The 18,036-nt window shown below is 40.0% G+C and overlaps 1 protein-coding gene across 1 annotated transcript in view; it reads right to left on the bottom strand.

Annotated features, from left to right (window-relative positions):
- Positions 1-479: 479 nt before the first annotated feature.
- Positions 480-18,036, bottom strand: part of ADAM22 (ADAM metallopeptidase domain 22) — a 64,565-nt gene continuing 47,008 nt past the window's right edge. The window contains exons 26-27 of the mRNA XM_050708601.1: positions 8,336-8,459; positions 480-7,154 (exon numbers count right to left, since the gene is read on the bottom strand). Coding sequence (XP_050564558.1) covers positions 7,134-7,154; positions 8,336-8,459 — 145 coding nt within the window. The 3' untranslated portion in view covers positions 480-7,133. The remainder of the gene's footprint in view (positions 7,155-8,335; positions 8,460-18,036) is intronic.

The raw sequence follows: 18,036 nt of genomic DNA, 5'->3' as shown, positions 1-18,036 counted from the left end.
GTTACTTCCCCATTAACGTAGTTTCAGTAAGCAGTTTGAAGATGTAAGTTACCTGCTTTACAGAGACACATCTGTAACTCAAAATTAAGGTTCTTCTCTTTCCCAGATGGCATCCTGGGAAGGATGCTTTTATGATATTAAATGGGGTGATTGTTCTTGATCTTAATGCAAACAGTTGGGAATGGTTTAAAACGTAAATATTTTTTCTAGGTTGCTTTCAGACATGCATAACTAAGGAACGGTAATTTTAGATTTGTGTTGAGAACAGTGGGACATTAAGGCAAAGATCAGGAGGCTCACAGGATCAGTATCAAACCTGTAGTTTGAAAAGCAGCACCTGCATTTTATTACTAGCCAATAGCCTTTTTTTTTCCACATGCATTCAGCATCTTTTTTTTTTTTTTGAGAGACCTTTGACACAGGATATAGATGTGCTAAATGTAAGAACTTAAGTATAAGAAGAATAAACACCACAGTCCTTGTCATTGAAAGTCACTTTACTGATGTTACAATAGGTTAGTAACATTGAAAACCACAGGCATTTGTATTAAATACTCTCATAGAAGTGGATACTGTGATGCTGTTATTAAAAGTGAGCAGGAATTTAGAACCAAATTACAATGATCTTATTTTATAAAAAGCAACATTTTTTTTTAGCTACATGAAAGCCAGATTCATTCACTTCAACAGCCCAATGCCTGTAATGTTGATGACAAAAATAGCACACTCAAAGCTAGAAAGTTGTAAATTGCAATGCTTCTTTTGGTGTTTGTCAAAATCTTATGTTTCTATTACATCATGTACAATTTTTAAAGGATTTTAATTAGCGAAGACAACAATATGACATAGATTGGTTGGTTTTGCAAATATTAGCCCAGTCCCAGTGGCGAAACACAAGTCTCCTTGCCTCTCTGAATGTTTTACCAGTCAGGGCTAGCGTGAGTGAAAAAATAGCTTTTTCTTACAGCAATGCCCAAGATAAACGTTAGCACAAAATGAAGCTGGCCAAGCCAATTGGTATATACCACCCCCAAAGCTTTGCTGAAAGAACATCATACTGTAAATAGTGTTTTCTCCAGCAGATTAAAAATTCTGTAATGCTTTGCTATTCTGAAAAAAATATTTTGCTTTTATGCAACAATAAAAATAAGTACTGTATTCTATATAAAACACTACCTATTGTAATACATCTTTACCCTTAAGAAAAGAAAAATCAGGTTATATATTCACAGTTTGAATATGTTCTGGACTGTATTTCCAAGCATAAAATATTTAGATTCTCTACACAGGCAGTGAGCAGGAGTCCTTGTACCAATAGTCAAAATAAATCAGCATTTACTGTTATACAGAGCCTTACGATATTGCATGATTAGCTGCTAGCACCACTATACTTACATGGTCAGTCAGGCCTATATACAGAATTCCTAATGTGGTTGTAAAAATAGACTCTCCATGCTAAAGTTAGAATATATAAGGTCTTAAGGCCTCAAGTTAAGATTTTTTTTAACCAAAACTTTTCATTTTTTTTTAATCAGAGGATACATAAACATTAAAAAAAAAAAAAAAGCTTGTTGCTTTGACATTTTATGCCCCTGTAATTAAAAATAGTGTGACACCTCTGCTTCTCCCTTTAGAGAATGTTTCTTTTTAATTGCTCTGTACTTCTTTTCACCAATCTTCCTCATCTCATGCTGAGTTATATTGCAGTTACAGCCTGTCTATGTAACCAAAGTTTTCAACCAGTTTAGAGTTGGCTTAGCTAAAGTATTTTTAAATGAGTGTAGGCTGTATTTTAGAGAACTGAAAATGCCAGCCCCAGACAGGTGAGCCGATTTGAAAGTCAGGGACAGAGTTTCTTGAGTCTGAGCAACCAAACACATTTCTGTGTTCTGAAGTTACTTTTACTGCTCGTTTTGGTTACTCATCGGAGATAACAACCTATTTGTGTTGATTGTTGTAGCACATTTCTAATCAATTGCAGGAAACTGCTCTGGAATGACAACACACCACCTGCTGGCTGTAGGAGCTACTGTTTCCAAAGCTTTAGTCTACATCAGCATCCATACCTGAGGTACCGAAATATTTTTCATAAGCCAACTTGGAAAATATTTGGGTCAAAGGAGTTTTTAGTGTCAATGGTAGACACTTCATTTCTTGTTTCAGGTGGTCACACCTAAGAGTCCTATCTATACTGCAACTGTATCTACACAATCAGCTTCACTGTCCTCCTTTTCTTCTTGCTCTATTATAGCTCCATGATAGCTATTTATTTGCACATAGGAACTTCACCCCACCATGCAGTCACAGGATGACAAGCTGTACAAACGTGCAATTTATTTACATTTGTCTTCAGGAAATTTGATTGAAGTCAAATCCCATATTGCTGTTCAATGCTGTATGGTTTGGAAGCCAGGCAAATAGTGGGGTCAGACTGGCAGCAGAGGAGACCAGAATGCTCAAGCTCTTAAAAATGAGGTAAATCAACTTTACATTGTGGTTGATATAAGTAACACATTGTGCTAATGATACAGATATTCAGACGACTTAGAGGAAGAAGTGGATACTTTTGAGAGTTGGAGGAAGAAAATTAGGATGTAGTATGACTTTTAGGTTCACAGTGATAAAAGAGATTTATCCTTCCAAAATGCTAGAGGATGAGAAAGACACCGGATGACAGCCACCAAATGGTTTTACCAGTGCAAATTGCGAATGAGACATGAGGCTCTTTCACCTATACTGCAGCAAGTGCAAAAGATGTAATAACAGCACTGGAAAGACCTTATCTCGTGTGGAAAGGCAACTCACTTGGCAACATTTTGATCTTAGTCAATCAACACAAGAGGTTGCTAGTGAATGAAATTATCATTCATGGGAATGCTTTTCAGTAGGAGCAAAAAGGGGATAGAAGGGAAGGGAACAGCAGCTTGCTCAGTTTTACACCGGAATTTGGTAAGTTTGGCTACAACAGCTCTGTATGGGATTTGATGACAGAGCAAATGCTAAGAGCTAACCTATTATCCCACAGAATTACGGACTCATCGTGTCACGTTACATCCTGATGTATTCGCCTCTTCTCACATGCCAAGAGTCTTTATCATGTTGAGTGTGTCCATGATACTAATGTCCATGATACTAATGAAACGAATGTAAATTTGGTCTGAATTTGTAGTACGTGCATGCCTGTAATAGTGTATGTACCTACTCATAGCCCTGGTTTTGAAAACAGTTGTCACATTGATGTTGACAAGACCCCTCAGTTCATTTAAAACCAGCAACAGTGATTCAGGTAAGAGGACTTCAGCACACTAGCTATTGACATTTTTTTTTTCTCTTTTTAATTCAGGCTAAAGCCCAAAGTTCCATTTGTTCATTTGCATAATCAAAATTATCTAATGAGTACATCAGCTTAGCAGGGTCAGCATCATAAATCAGGAACAAAACTTATAAACCATTTGGAAGTGGCTGTCTTCAAAGATACATGTCATACTTAAATCAGGTAACAAAATTATATGTGAATTATCAGTCCAAGCCATTTCTGATATACTGCCTGAGTATGTTCACCAAAAGGCAATAGCATGGATTAATCAAATTCTTAACAAATCCAGAACTAGCAGGTATATTTTTAGTTATTAAATTGCAGCATCACTGTGCAGCATTATTATCTGGATACGGTCTGTAACTTTCAGTTGCCATCAGTTAGTGATATTAATTTTGTTTTAAATTATACAAGGTTTTTCTCCCACATGTTAAAATACATAACGCTAAGTATAGCTCATCCTGCTGGTTGTATGCTCTTATGGACAAATACTTGTAATGTATTAGACATTACACACCACCACCACCCACTTCAACAGGTTTCTACAGCATAGCTGGCAAAAACTAGTTAATTTACTAAAAGAAAAATAAAAGTTTGAGTCTCAATGAGTCAAAATGACTGAGTTATCTTATTGACAATATGAGTGCTCTATTGTAGACTGGATGAGGTATTATGCGGCAATTTATATTGCTATTGCCAGTGTAACCAACTACTATGGATAAAAATATATGCAGTCTTCAAGGTTACAAATCTGGCAGCTTTCAACACACTGCATTTTAAACCACAGAAATGCAAGCAAGCAACTTCTTCTTTGACCTCCGTTGGCTTAAGAGGCTCTCACAGCCCAGTTTCCTGGGCTGAACCTGAAAACAGTTCAGGTTTTGTGCCATGACAAGATCTCCAAGCTACAAAGTTAATGCAAAATTCTCTGCTGAAGAATTTTGCAAAAATGAAAGGTTTGTGATATTCTCACTGTAGACCATCAAAGTGAAAGTCAGTGTTTATTTAACTTAAACTTAGAGCTCATAACTAGACTTCCAGTCACGACATAGCCCCAAATGTAAAGGTGACTGTTAAAGTTACGCTACAGACACAACTGTATCATCATATGCTATGAATGAGTTATACCAAAACACGTGAGAAGCTGTAAGTACATAGTACGTTGAAAATACAGTCAGGAGAGCCATTTGTTTTCAAAACAATAAGCTATGAATATTACACAAACAGCCAATATGGTACATCCAGTTCTGTTTGCCAAATCTTGCTGCTTCTTGATAAGGCAAAATGGAAAGGGAAGAGTAAAGGGTGGTAAACAGGAAATACGCACAGAAATCTAACAGGATTATTCAAATTACATGCTAGATTGTAACCAAACAAAATATCATAAAAGGCACATGATGAAGAGTCCAGTTACTAGAGACAAGATACTAACGTGGAAGGGGAAAACAGCTTCCAGGCAACAGAGTAACACAAGAGCTGTGAGGCTAGCATAATTTCCTAATTAGGGTGAACTTGAGGGTCCCACTCAAAGTCCAGCGAGATCAATAGAAGACTTCTATTGATTTCAAGTGATTATGGCTCAGGCCCTTATTTCATGAGCTATACACTACCAACTACCTTCAATCCAGTTACGTACACTCAAAGTAAATCTTTGCAAAAAAATATTCTTCTGTGCTACCAACTATTTACTGTTCAAAAAAGTGCAGAATCATTTCCTAAAGCAATTACAAGTGACTGGCTCCGTCCAGCTGTTCTGTCTTGTACTTGTACTCGCTCTTATTTGCCTTTCTCTAAAATACTTACCAGAACCTGTCGACTGTGAAGGAAATCATTTGAACTCCAAGGTCAATATTTTGTTATAATCCAACACACAGCCTAATCATAAAATATAGCGCTTCTAAAAATCTTGCTTACTTTATAGCTGCTGACATTTCTTAATTTAATCTTACATATATGTGACTTTATTGACTTACTTAAAAGTTAAAAAAATATATTAAAAGGCTGAAAGTGTTGGGTTCGCTTTTTAAAGGAAATACATGAAAGAGGTAGAAGATTCAGAAACACCGCAGATGTTCCCATCACAATGATATCTAATTGATCGCTCGGTCATTGGGCAAGGTATTCAACTGCTCCGTACAGAATCGTGTGTTATTCTGTAATGGCACTACCTGAAGCTAAGAATCTGTCATTTTTGGAGAGCTGGAGAATTATAAATTGAATTGATGTGGTCCGGTTTTCTTATTGAATGAAAATTTCCAGTCAGATTACCACATTTGTTTTTACAACACCCTTTAAAAAAATCTCAGGTACTAGAAATCTCACCATCCGTTTATTCAGGAAACCAACATCTCCATGGTAAAGGTGTTGGGCTTTTTGTTGGTTTTTTTGTTTGTTGGTTTGTTTTATAGGCTAAACTCACTTGTACTCAGTTCATGGCCCCAAAAAATTGTCAAGGGGACTTCAGGGGCAGCAAGCAGAGCATCCTAGCACATGGTAAAGGAGATTCCAGAAACAAATAAAAAGACAGCAATGAAACTGGCCACTTGCCCAGCATTGTTATTATCTAGTGCAGTGAAATTGTTAGGTTTCTCATAAGATACACTTTGCCATCCAAAACAGCATCTGAAATGCTCTGTCAGAAATATACAGCGAGTCTCACCAGAAGGCCTTCACACCACCACATCCTGAATTGACACTGTCGAAGTGTTCCCAAATTTTCAGGACGTTTGTACTGCAGGTTAGTTCAAGACTCTGTCTCTGTTGTCTAGAGGATCATTCTTGATCGCACCGGTGTGAGAATACTCTGGTCATCTCACTGGACAGCATATGTTGGCTGGTTCCCCTTACGATGATTTAAGACAAAGTATACAGTACTGATTTCTGTGTTCCACTGTGTAATTGAGATTGTCGATTACTTAGAAGATGGTACAGATTTTGGTCAAACACCAGTTTCTGAGAGACATGGTTTTACAGTACTGTACTTTCTGTATTTCCACAGTTGTCTGCTCATAATATTAGAAAAATTGAAGTGTGATGATGTTAGTCATGACTGTTTCTTTAGGCATTTGGCAAAATACACATATGTATAACAGCTATTTTTGACATTATCAAATGTTTACATATATACAATCTGTATACTGAGATTATAAACATGTAAGGTTAAAAAAAAAAAAAGAAAAAAAAAGATATAATCCTTGTTTGTTTGTTTGACGTTTAGGTTCAAAGAGTTGCCTTTCAAAGCTTGAAATCCTGTCACAAAAAAAAAACAATAAAATCCTATATTTCTTACTCCTGCATGCTAATTGCTACTACGGTATGTTGTTTATCCCTTACATGTGGAAAGTAAAGAACACAAGGTTCATGCACACAGCGTACAAGTTTACATTGGCCGGGTTCTCCTGAACACGCTTTCCCAAGCCCCGTCTGGTCTGACTTGGAACTGCATTAAACCCAAGAAAAACCTCTCTTGGGTGGGACTTGCAACCTGACTGCAGCTGGGATGCTAGGTAAGTGTATCTCTCATCATGTGGAACAGCCTCGATATGTCCAGTCTAATACTCCCCTGTTAATTGGTGTAATTTTGGTTGTTCTTTACATCAAATATCAAATCCATAAAATTCTGGTTGACAAAAAAAAAAAAAAAAAGACTGCTTTTTCCCTTCCAAATAAGAGGAGGTTCCCATTGTGATCACGGGCATCTGTGTTGATCTTTCCCATTGTCTGAAGAACAGATGAATGTGCAAGGACTCAGCAATGCTGAGTTTCTATAAAATCTGAAGTAAACAGTTCTTGACGTCACCCCAGGAAAACGGAGCAGCTAAATGGAAGTCTCCCATAGCTGGAGAGGGAAAAAAGGAACACAAACACACATTATACACTGAGATAAAGCAGTGCGAATTTGTTTGGGGAAATGCATCTCCATTGCCTGGGTCGCCGAGGTTGTGCTTGTTGGTCTCTCCTACCTCTGGTGAGCTGTTCAGGCCACAAGCAGGCAGCCCTGGCCATTTCGGCACAACTCGCAGTCAGCAGAGTAACGCTCCACAGGAGCAGACGGTTTGAAGGAAATATATCGGTGTTACATCAGATTTCTACTAGCAAGCTTTTACCTTACAGTTACGGTAATTAATATTGGTGTAGAGATTATTTCCCACCGTCTTCTGCCTAACCCTGCCCAGGGCATCTTTGATCTCTGCTGTGGGGCTGAGACACACCAGCACAGCCCTGCCTCCCAGCTCCACACGCGTCTGCAAGACTCTGTGCTGCCCCTCAAACGCCTCCTGCCCACAGCAGGATGTGGGGCAGCAGCTTTCAGGCCCCAGCAGCAGTGCTCCGGTCCTTTATTCTTGCATAAAAGGGTGGCGAACAGTGCTGGGAAACGCACCTGCTTCAGCAACATGAACTAAAGCTATCATAAGTATAACACCTAAAGTAAATTTTAGGGGGAAGGGGAGTTGCTTGTTTAAATGCCTGCTGTGCCTGAGTAGACACAAAGGAAGCAATGGCTAGCATTGCCTTCTGGCAGCAGCTGGAAATCTCATTCCAGAGGTTTCTGCCCACCCTGGGCAACCAGAGGGCTTGGTGTTAGCCCTTCATGTCCTCAACTGCCGCTCATTTGCCTTTCCATAATGCTGGAAAGCAGCTATCCCCCAGCCCAGATGCGCATCTCTGACTGCTTCAGATCCCTGGAAGGGGTAAGGGAGGAAAGCTAGGCCGCTCTGGGGCTGCCTGTCCTCCTCCACAGCCCAAAGGCTGCCCAGGCATGCTCCCAGTTTGAACTAGGAAAAGTAGTGAGATCTGGGCTTCAGGTGGGAGAGCAACCCGAATGGGTTATCTGTAAACACAGCCACTGAGGCTGCTCTGACCTGTGCCAGAGGCTCAGCCTGTAGCAGCTTCCAGAGCTATGGATACGAAGTTAATGCTCCCACTGTTGCTCAAAAATCTGCCACCCTTCCCTTTTGCAAAACTACCAGTAAATTACATCATCGACAAACATGCACAGAACATAATAGGTACACATACCCTGGCACTTTGCCTGTTAGCTTTTTTCTCCTCATCGGGAAGTGGTGGCATCGGGTAAGGGTATTTTCTGCTGGAAGCAATAGACCCAGTGGATGAAGATGGAGACTTTGCAGGAGACAGTGTCCTGAGGTGTTGAAACACATAAAATAAATGTCATGTCTTCGGGTCCCAGCACTGCAACAGCAACTGCCATTACTCTGAAGCGTGGTTCAGAACCAAGTATTATTAGCTCAATATTGGGGGGATAAAGTTGTTTGGTCAGTAGTCTAATAATTTTATGCACATAAATAAAGGTATTTATAGCTTTCAGGAACACTGGAGGAAAAAAATAAAATTTCCTACTTACTAGAATTGTATTCCATAATAAAAATGATTTCTTAAACTGATTTATATGGTATTGTAATTAACATTTTTAAAATTAACAAAACAAATCTTTAATTGAGTAAATACAGGACTAATAGACAGACGTGGCATTATGAAGCCTAAATAGAAACAATAATAGTATAAATACAAGCTGAACAGTGTTTTCTGCCAGTGGTTGGAAAAATGGCAATTATCAGTGTCTTTATATATATATATATATATATATCTTACACATCTCCTGTGTTGATAAAAACATAGCAAATAAATCTATTATTTTATAACAACACATTAATTTACACATATGCATGCACTCGGAGGCCAAACTGTTAGTTGTGAAGGAACAAAGGCATATACAAAGTGCTAATAACAAATTATTCGACATGCAAGCATCATACAGTGCATATTGTTCCAGCCAAAGAAAGAGTCTGATGAGAATATACAAAAATGGACTGATTAGTCAATGGCAATCAGCATTTCTGTACAAGGTGAGTAGAGTAAGCAGGAGCAAGTAAATGTTTGAATCACATGAAAGGCGTTCTTTTCAAGTCAATAAGGCAGCAGCACATTATTGACTGAAATTTTATACCCAAGAAAAACTCTTGTATGCTTCTGTTTTGAGATTCTGCACTTTTCCCACTTGAGAGGTTCCTATCAGGCTCTAGTTCTGGGCAGAATAAAAGGGGAAAAAAAATCTCCAAGTAGAAAGTGTAGGCTACCATGGCCTTTTTGTCTTTTTGTTCTCTTTTTCAGACTGAGGGCATTTTCCTAAGGAGGCCTCCCACTAGTGCAGGCACATCACCCAGAGCCTCCCTGAGCACTGTTACCTATTATTTTCTGAGCTTAACGTGTCCCTGAAGATGGAATTTGTCCCTCAGTCTCTACACAGGTCCTCCAAGCCCCTCACACAGAGCAAGGGCTGGCGTGTTGAGCAGCTGTAGGCCCAGTGATGAGCACCATTAGCAACACCACGGACACCAAGGAGCCACAGGGCCCAGGCCTGACAGCCAGCCTCACACCCCTTGCTCTGGGATTTGTAGGATCAGCTTCTTCTGTCTAGAGAGAATTACAGACAGGTCAGGGACTCTTTAGTGTCTGGAATTGTTTTGTGTATCTATTATTTGAGTGAAATTCATTTACCTTTAAGTAATTATTCTTTTATTTTGGACTAGTGCTTCATTTGCTTGTGTCTGTAGCTCCCTACAACAGCACACTCATGTCTCCCATACAAACAATGACTGATGGTAGCCACGAGCAACACGGTGTCGATGGAAATCACATGGTGACAGCTCTCCAGCCTGCCTTATGATGCTCTAATGCCCCATTCTGTAGCCTCTAAGATCAACAGCACTTAAAAAACTGGGGTTGGTATGTTATCCAAACATTGAAAAGTACATCTGCAGCGCGTGCACTTTGATTACCCATCAGGATGAACTGGACACACGAACGTTTTCAGGAAGAAAATTTTAAACAGGTACTATAGTGTAAAACAAGGCATTCGTATGTCCAGCATCACAGATCTGGACACCAAAATGCACAAGCAGAAAAAAATAATAATAATAATAATAATTTTTTTTAAAGAAATCCAGAGAAAGGTTCTCAGCAGTGCCCTGCTCAGTGCTCTGCTCTTCACTTCCCCTGAGTCCTCTCATCTGGGCCCAAACTTGGACATATAAGGATCACAAAACAAATATTAATGGATATAGAATCGAAAGTAATAATAATAAAAAGCAGAGGAGGAAGGGGGAAAGAAAAGAATAGTAGATTTTACAGATTATTAGTAATCTGATTATTCATGAACTTTGCCCAACAGCTGCAGTAGGATTTAAAATCTTGATGGGTAAATTTATAATGATTGGCACAGAACCAAGGGTGTTAGATCTGGCTTGGTAATCCCTATGAGAAAGCTGTGTATTTATGCAGGTACCATGGTTGCCTCCTGCACACCACTGGCTCTTCCCATGGGTTATTTTTGGCAGTGCAAGAGAAGGTTGTGGTGACAAGGAAAGCCACAGCCAATCTACCTGGCCATCAACCTTAGCAGATGATGCTGGAAGGAGCAATATCCTCCCAAGAATGGAGCATCCTGAACACCTTCCCTGCTCAGCAGGTCCTCTGAGCGGGAAGACCCCTAGCAGCCAGGTAGATCTGCACTTTTACCCAAAACCTAAGCAGCAACTTCTGGCCTCCATTTTTCAGAAAAGAGGAGGAAATTGGAATGGCAGTCGGAGTTTGAAGGAAGTCTGTGTGCCACAATACTTAAAAAGAGGTTGCACAGAAGAAGCCTGGGGGCAGCCATCTCACTTGAAATAGATTTATGATTAGCTAACCAGAGATGTTAAATAGCTGCTTCTCACTGAAGATGAGCTGCACAGAGAACTGGGAGGAGTCCACAAGTGAGCACCAGCAGAAAGCAGAGCTGGCCGGCTGAATCCATATTGCTGGATTCACCCTGTGTGGTACCTAAAGCTTTCCATTGCAGTTAGCAGAGGCCTCCTCAGTGACAAACTTAAACTTGCAACTTTTAGAGCAGTATGCTGGTGGTGGGAGAGAAGAATCCTCCTTCTTGATGCGGTAGTGGAATTTTATCCTATGCTATAGGGAAGTATTTTTTTAAGATTTGGAGGAAAGAGAAAAAAAATCGTTCCCAATTGAAGTGCTAGTTAAAAAAATAATTCAAATCCTATGGAGACAAAACACTGCCTTTTTGAAAGATTTTGAAGCTCAGACCTTCAGCATAGCTGCCTAAATTTCCTACCTCTCCCCTCCGCACATGTTGCCTGCTCACCTGCGTTTTGCACACATAACTGATGTGCACGTCGCTGCTCACCTGCACGTGCAAAGCCACAGCTGCTTTGGGAGCAGTGCGTGCATCCTCCTCGGGTGCTTTTCAGTTCAAACACATTGAGAATGCAGTTGCACACTTAAATAACCTTGCCCGCCCCTCGCAGGCTCTCGCCTCTTATTTCTGCTACACAGTCAGGTGCTGGTTTTTGTCATCTTTAGTCCCATCTACTGAGACTGGGAAAATATATTACTGCTCAAGTGGATGCTCACAGAGCTGATGATGCATCTTGTGTGGTAAGCACAGTTGTTTGGGTTTTTTGATCACTTTTCAGGTTCTGCCCTGCAATAGTGTATGTGCTGTGTATCCCAGATTTACATGTACTTTAAATGAGAAAGAGACAGAAATGTCCTTTCTCATTTACAGGATGGAAGAAACAGCATTCAAGGACACTTGCAGGTAATGCCAGGGTTAAAGGTAGGTAAAACTTTGCAGTTTGGGGCAAGGGTGGGATCCATTTAGCTTTCACTGGGGTTTTAGTTCTCCTGCTATCACATCCATTAGCTTTCATGCCAAATGTTGCTTCCAGCTGAACCTGTACAAGATATTAGGAAAGCAGTCTGATCTACAGCAGTGTTTCAGAGGTTTTACCACCAACACAAAATGAAGCCATGCACCTCAACACATCGTAAGGACGTTCATTTCTGACCAGGAAGCAAGATGTAGTGGCAGCTTTGTGTCTCTTTCTGTTCTAGAAGCTGAAACTAATGGTGTGGGGAGATCGTGCTGGGACCCAGAAGATGCTCCAGCAGCTGGAGGATACCTGCATACAGACGTCTGCCTGCTCTGCCTTCTCTTCTAAACAGGGAGAATCCTGGCCCACACAAGGCATTGCAAAACATGTTCCCTGGTCACACAACTAGATGTCTTGTGACCTCTTCAAGTGTTACTTCAGCCAAGCTCATAGCAGGTGGCCGTGACAGATCTGCAATGTTCAAGAACTTTGTTTCACCCTGTTTTGTGGACTGAAATAACTTAATGAAATTCACTTAAAAGTCAACTCAGTGAAAGCACTTCAAGTGTGGATACGTCAGCCTGACCTGACATCTGCTTACATGGTTCATCTCTGTGAAGGATGTTATCGGCATAAATCAGCCTCTGTTAGGAAGCTGCAGTCTTCTAAAACACTGATGTGGCTAAGCATTTTAGCATTTTAATGCAGTTCCTTCTGGGAAACAGCCACATGCACAGGTTTCCTCAGGAGGAGAAGCAGAGGAAGGGGAGGTTTGGCTCTGGAGGAGCTCCAGCAGAGGCGAAGGCTGGGGCTGGAGCCCCTCACTCCAAGCACTGCCCAGCAATGAATGCTCCAGAAGTGAGCACTCACACACTTTAATGAACTATTTTGCCTAATTCTTGAAATGAAATCCTAACCCTACTGATGTCATTTTTTTTTCAGCGGCTGCCAACAAGGCCAATATTTTGCTTTGGTGGTAATCAGGAAAAGTCCCTCCTGAAGGGGCAGAGCTTCCTAAGAAAAGGGTCTCTCCCAGTGGCAGAGCAGGGAGGTTCTGCTATAGCTACGCAATCCTGTAGGGAGACAAAGTCATCCTCACCAAGGAGCCGGGGTGCCCTGTGGCCACGATGACTCTGAACTGCCTGCTGCCATCACTGCTGAGGGCTTCACACTGACAGAGCTTTCCAGTAACTGCAGCTCACTGCAGCGACTGGAAGATCAGCGGAGGCCAGTTTAAAAAGTTGAAAATATTATTGAGAGAAAGGAATAGAGAAACAGAAAGGGAGTTATTTTGTTTGTTTTTCACTTAAATGCAGCCTGAAGTTCCCTCAGAAAGAGCTGGGAGATAATGGTCGGTCCTGGCTCTGGCCTCTGCTGCATGCTCAGAGCAGAAGGCAATGGACACAGCAGGGCAGCAGAGCCAGCCCAGGCCTAGTCATCAGCTGAGAAGGAGTGGAGACAAACATGAGGAAGAAGGAAACAAGAACGCCAAAGCACAGGAAAAAAAAATATGGGGGAAATGCCTGTTGTTTCCTGCCCTCCATGCCCCTTGCCCATGCCTTTCTGATTTGGGATGGACATTTTCCCTCTGGGGATGCATCCTCGGTCTCCAAATAAATTAATGTTTTCTTCATAAATTTATCTTAAACACTCCCAAAGATTTTAAGTTACTGTAAATATTCGCATTAATTCAAATATAAGCAGCTCTGTGCTTCAGAGGGCACCTTCCAGTCTCCTTTGTCTATAATTATCTATAGAAATGCTGCGTTTGGGTATTCTGATGGTTTATTTTCTGACACTAGCATGGTTCCTCAGTCCTTTAAGATGCAGAGAGAATTTCTAGTAATCCTTAACCATATTTCCTAAGGTCAAGCTGTGCAGTAACCACTGTAATTGACAATAACAAAAATATACAGTAGTATCACAACGGTAAAACAGTGAATTTACCTGAGCAATAGCTGATGTGCCTCAGCAACCTACCCTCTCCCCCTGAACCTCCACAAGAAATATACATTTAGGGCAAAGCTATTTAACCTTTGCAAAGTAAATGAAGGCAAAATATGTCTTTGCTGTTTGTGCAGACAGGCCTCACTGATCTCAGGGGATGAAGGTGATGCTAACACAGCACTTGCCCCTTGCTGCAATGCTGAAATTTCCCACCTGGGTTCACTGCTGGGGTTATGCAGCTATGACCTAGCATGTAAAATTAAAATCTAGCCTAGCCTTTGGGCAGGAAAATGAGATTTTTCTTTACAGCTCCTATTTTTCTATAGAAAGGAATCCCACAGCTGGGAGCTTTCTGGTATGAGAGCTACTACTATTATTATTATTAATAAAAAGTAATTATATGGAGATTCCCACTAGACCTGAAAAAAAATATATAAACTATTTAAATTTAATAACTAGGACACCAGGTGTCAGGGTGGCAAATTTAGACATTTTTTTTTAAGCTCATGGAGTAAGCCTCTGTGATACCTAATATCTCTATTTTCTGAAAATCTGCAGCTTTCCCAGGAATTGCAGGAAGACCTTTTATTTTTTCCTGACTCTACTTCAACTCTACCTGCAACAGCATCAGTCATCAAGACATGATTCCTAAAATTATAGGGAAACAAACAAAACAGCAATATTACTTTCATCCATCTTTAAATGAAAAAAAAATAAATAAATCAAATATTTGCAACAACAACAAAAAAAAACTACTCAGCTACTTAGCTGGTGTTAATGTACTTAGCTGGTGTTAATGCCTTGGGCTGTGATTCCTAAAATGAAGTATCAGCTGGACGGTCTGACTTCAGCCTGACTTTCTGAACTTATTTCTGAACTGACTTTATTTGGTTTTCTTTGTGAATTGCTCCAAAGCTCAAAACCCAGCTGTGTGATGTACAGACACACAGCTTTTAGGAACACTATTTTTCCTCCACTGACAGATTAACCAAAATTGTGCGTGATTTCTGGAGAGAAACATGCAGTGTAACCTCTCATAAGCCCACAGCAACTCATCCCAGGAGAAGATTTGATCCTTTGCCTTCCATAATATGCCTGCAGAATAGTTCCCTAAGGTTACCTCAGTTAATTAGGACACACAGGCTTCTAAATTTATCCTGATTTCTCTCCGGTTTCTAAAGCTACTGCTGCGGGCAGTCATTAGTAATCTTCTGTAGAGTAAAAATGTTCATTTAGGTTTCATCTCTGCTGATACCAAGCCCTAAAAACTCACATGGGTCAGCTTAATCCTCATCTACATACAAAAAATGTTTGGTTTATCTCAAATGCAATTAGAAATGTGACTCATTCACTGCAACAGTGAAAACCCTCAGGAGCAGGGTGTGCTCCCATCAATTTAATCCAGTCACTAAATCAAGATATACTGATGCTAAAAGATTAAAACCACATTAAGAGTATGCATTGAGGAATCTGAACCTGTTTAACTAAACCAATTAAAGTAACATATTTTAAAACAGTGCTATCTTCATTGTTCATCAACACCTTTGCTTATTGCAGCCAGAGGGCTTCGGCTACAAGCACCCTGAGAGCCAGCTGTGAGGTTAGGTCACAGCGGGAGGCAGATTGCCTTGCCTGAACAACAGAGGTCCAGAGGACATTTTTAGGAAAAGGTTCCGTTTCCCTTGCTAATAAAACACACCTCCTTCCTAGTGTGAGTTTGCTGAATTTCCCCTTCCAGTTAATTTTGGTTGCTCTCCGTCTTTGTCTGCCCCTAAATTTTTTGCTCCATGTGCAGATACATGGATTTTATGATCAGGTAAGCACTTAACTTCTCCATTAAACTTCTGAATAGCTTGAAGTCCTGAAGGCTTTTCTAAGGTTTCTCTGGGCTATGTACTTAAACCTCCCTGGTTCTTGAACACGCTGCCCCAACACCAGTGGCTAAACTACAGCCCCCTACCAACAACAAGACCTGGCAGATTCTGATGGGCACAATCATAAAATCCCCCCTTAAACCTGGGATTCCTGTGTCAGGGATTATTACTACTTGCTCAGGACTGGCAGGCTTAAATTTACCTCTTTTGACCTGTTAGATCTTTGGAATGATTCTCTGCAATTAAAGATCTCTTGAAAGCAAACATAAATGAAATTTAAAAAAAAAAAAAAAAAAAGTACCTATTTTAAGCCCTTACAAGACTTTTGCAGATTTTTAGTTCTAAAAATGACTAAACTCCCAAGCTGCTATTCAATATCTTCCAGTGTTACTACCAGAATAAGTGTTTCATTAGCATCTTGTGATATAACTCCATCACATTTTTTCCCCCAAATACACACCGGACATATTTAGTGAACATTTCTGCCCTTTTGCACTACTATTAGGTCTGCTACTGTGTCAAAATTATTGTTAAATTTCTGTTTATTCATTCTTACCAGCCTTCACTGTTTTGGCTAAAGATTCGACTTTGTATTCTTTTTGTTTGTGTATCTATAATCTTGTTTCAGCTTCCTATTTAATATGTCAGTTTACAGCTTCATTGGTTTATTTTGTTTCACATTATTTGTCACAAATTGTCTTCCATTCTCCCCTATGCTAGCTGATTGTCTGTTTGTTTGTTTCAGCTGATATAAACTTCTCTCTCAGCGACAAGATTGTGTCTTTTGGGAATCTACCAAAACATTCTCAGACTCATAATTATGTGCAACAGGGAGGCCAGCCTCATGCACGCCTCTTCTCTTTAACCTGGAATGTAACAAATACACACTTTTCCCTTTCAAAAACAAGGGATTTTTTTGGTAGAACCCTACACTCACTTGTAACAGATTCATCAGTGGTTTGATAAATACAGCATGGAGTATATTCTCATACATTTAATTATCCAATTATGATATGTTAATAAAGTAATTTACAATATGTTAATCATTTCATTGTATGCTTAGGGTAAAATACCACTACTATTTTTTTTCTTTTTTTTGTTTAAATTTTAGTATGCACTATATAAGACAGTGTGTAGAGTAAATGTGTTATGAAACCACTTGCTTCAGAAAATTACATTTTGTTTAAGTTAATACTACTTTATTAGTGATAAATACGTCTCATGCCCATAAACACTACTTGGCATAAAATGATGAGAAAGCTACTACAAGCTATAGATGATGGTGGGAACGCATGCACTACACACACCCTTTTCAATGGCTTCATTAAAACATTCAGTAAAAAAACTGTAAATTGCACATGAAGCCAAAACCAGACATCAAAATGCAGCAAAAGAAGAGGGGCCCTTTGCACCTACAGTAACTTGTATTGATTTATACAAGGTAGGAGTCCCAACATATTTGTATATGCTGGAACAGCTTTTAAAAAAGATATAGAATTAATTTACAAAATACCTAAAGTATGGTCCTTCAGTGTTTTTATTCACATCTTCTACCCACTTAGCTACATTATATTCTCTTTTGAACCATGGGTTTAAATACCTGCGGAAAGCAATGGAAGGAACAGAGAAAGCAGAAGAACAAGAATAGAAAATCTGAGAACACACAGCACAAGCTTAGCAAGGATGTCTTCATCCCCAAAATGCAAGTGAATATGGCAAATAAATCAGTATGGATGTTGGGTGAGGACTAGGCAACGTGTACAACTGCATGAGAAAATCTGAACTACAACAAGACTTGCATGTTTGGTTTATATGGAAATTATTTGGGATACATCATTCATTTAATACCTTAAGGGTAAAATTCACTCCTATGCAGAGGGCCAGCATTAAGCTCATGGTTTGAACTCCTCTCATGATCTCAAAATGAGGCTGAAGGGGGGGGGTTTTGGCTCCATCCTGCAGTCTGCTTGTTGCAGAGACAGGTTTGCACCCATCTAGAGTAAATCGCAAGACAATGGCTAAGTGAGCACAGAAACCTGGGCCGGGCCCCTTCTACAGGAATGAATTTAGGCCTCAGTGTGTTAAAAGGCTTGAATTGTTTGCCACTGCAGTGGCAATTTTAACACTTATGTGCAAATAAACCCCTAATTTTAAAATGATCATTTCACGTGGCAGGATCACAAGAAGCTTTCAAGGAGGTGGGCTGTGGGGATATCTCACA

This window comes from Cygnus atratus, chromosome 2 (assembly GCF_013377495.2).
Source record: "Cygnus atratus isolate AKBS03 ecotype Queensland, Australia chromosome 2, CAtr_DNAZoo_HiC_assembly, whole genome shotgun sequence".
Classification (NCBI taxonomy): Eukaryota; Metazoa; Chordata; class Aves; order Anseriformes; family Anatidae; genus Cygnus; species Cygnus atratus.
This window is presented reverse-complemented; position numbering and strand designations above follow the sequence as displayed.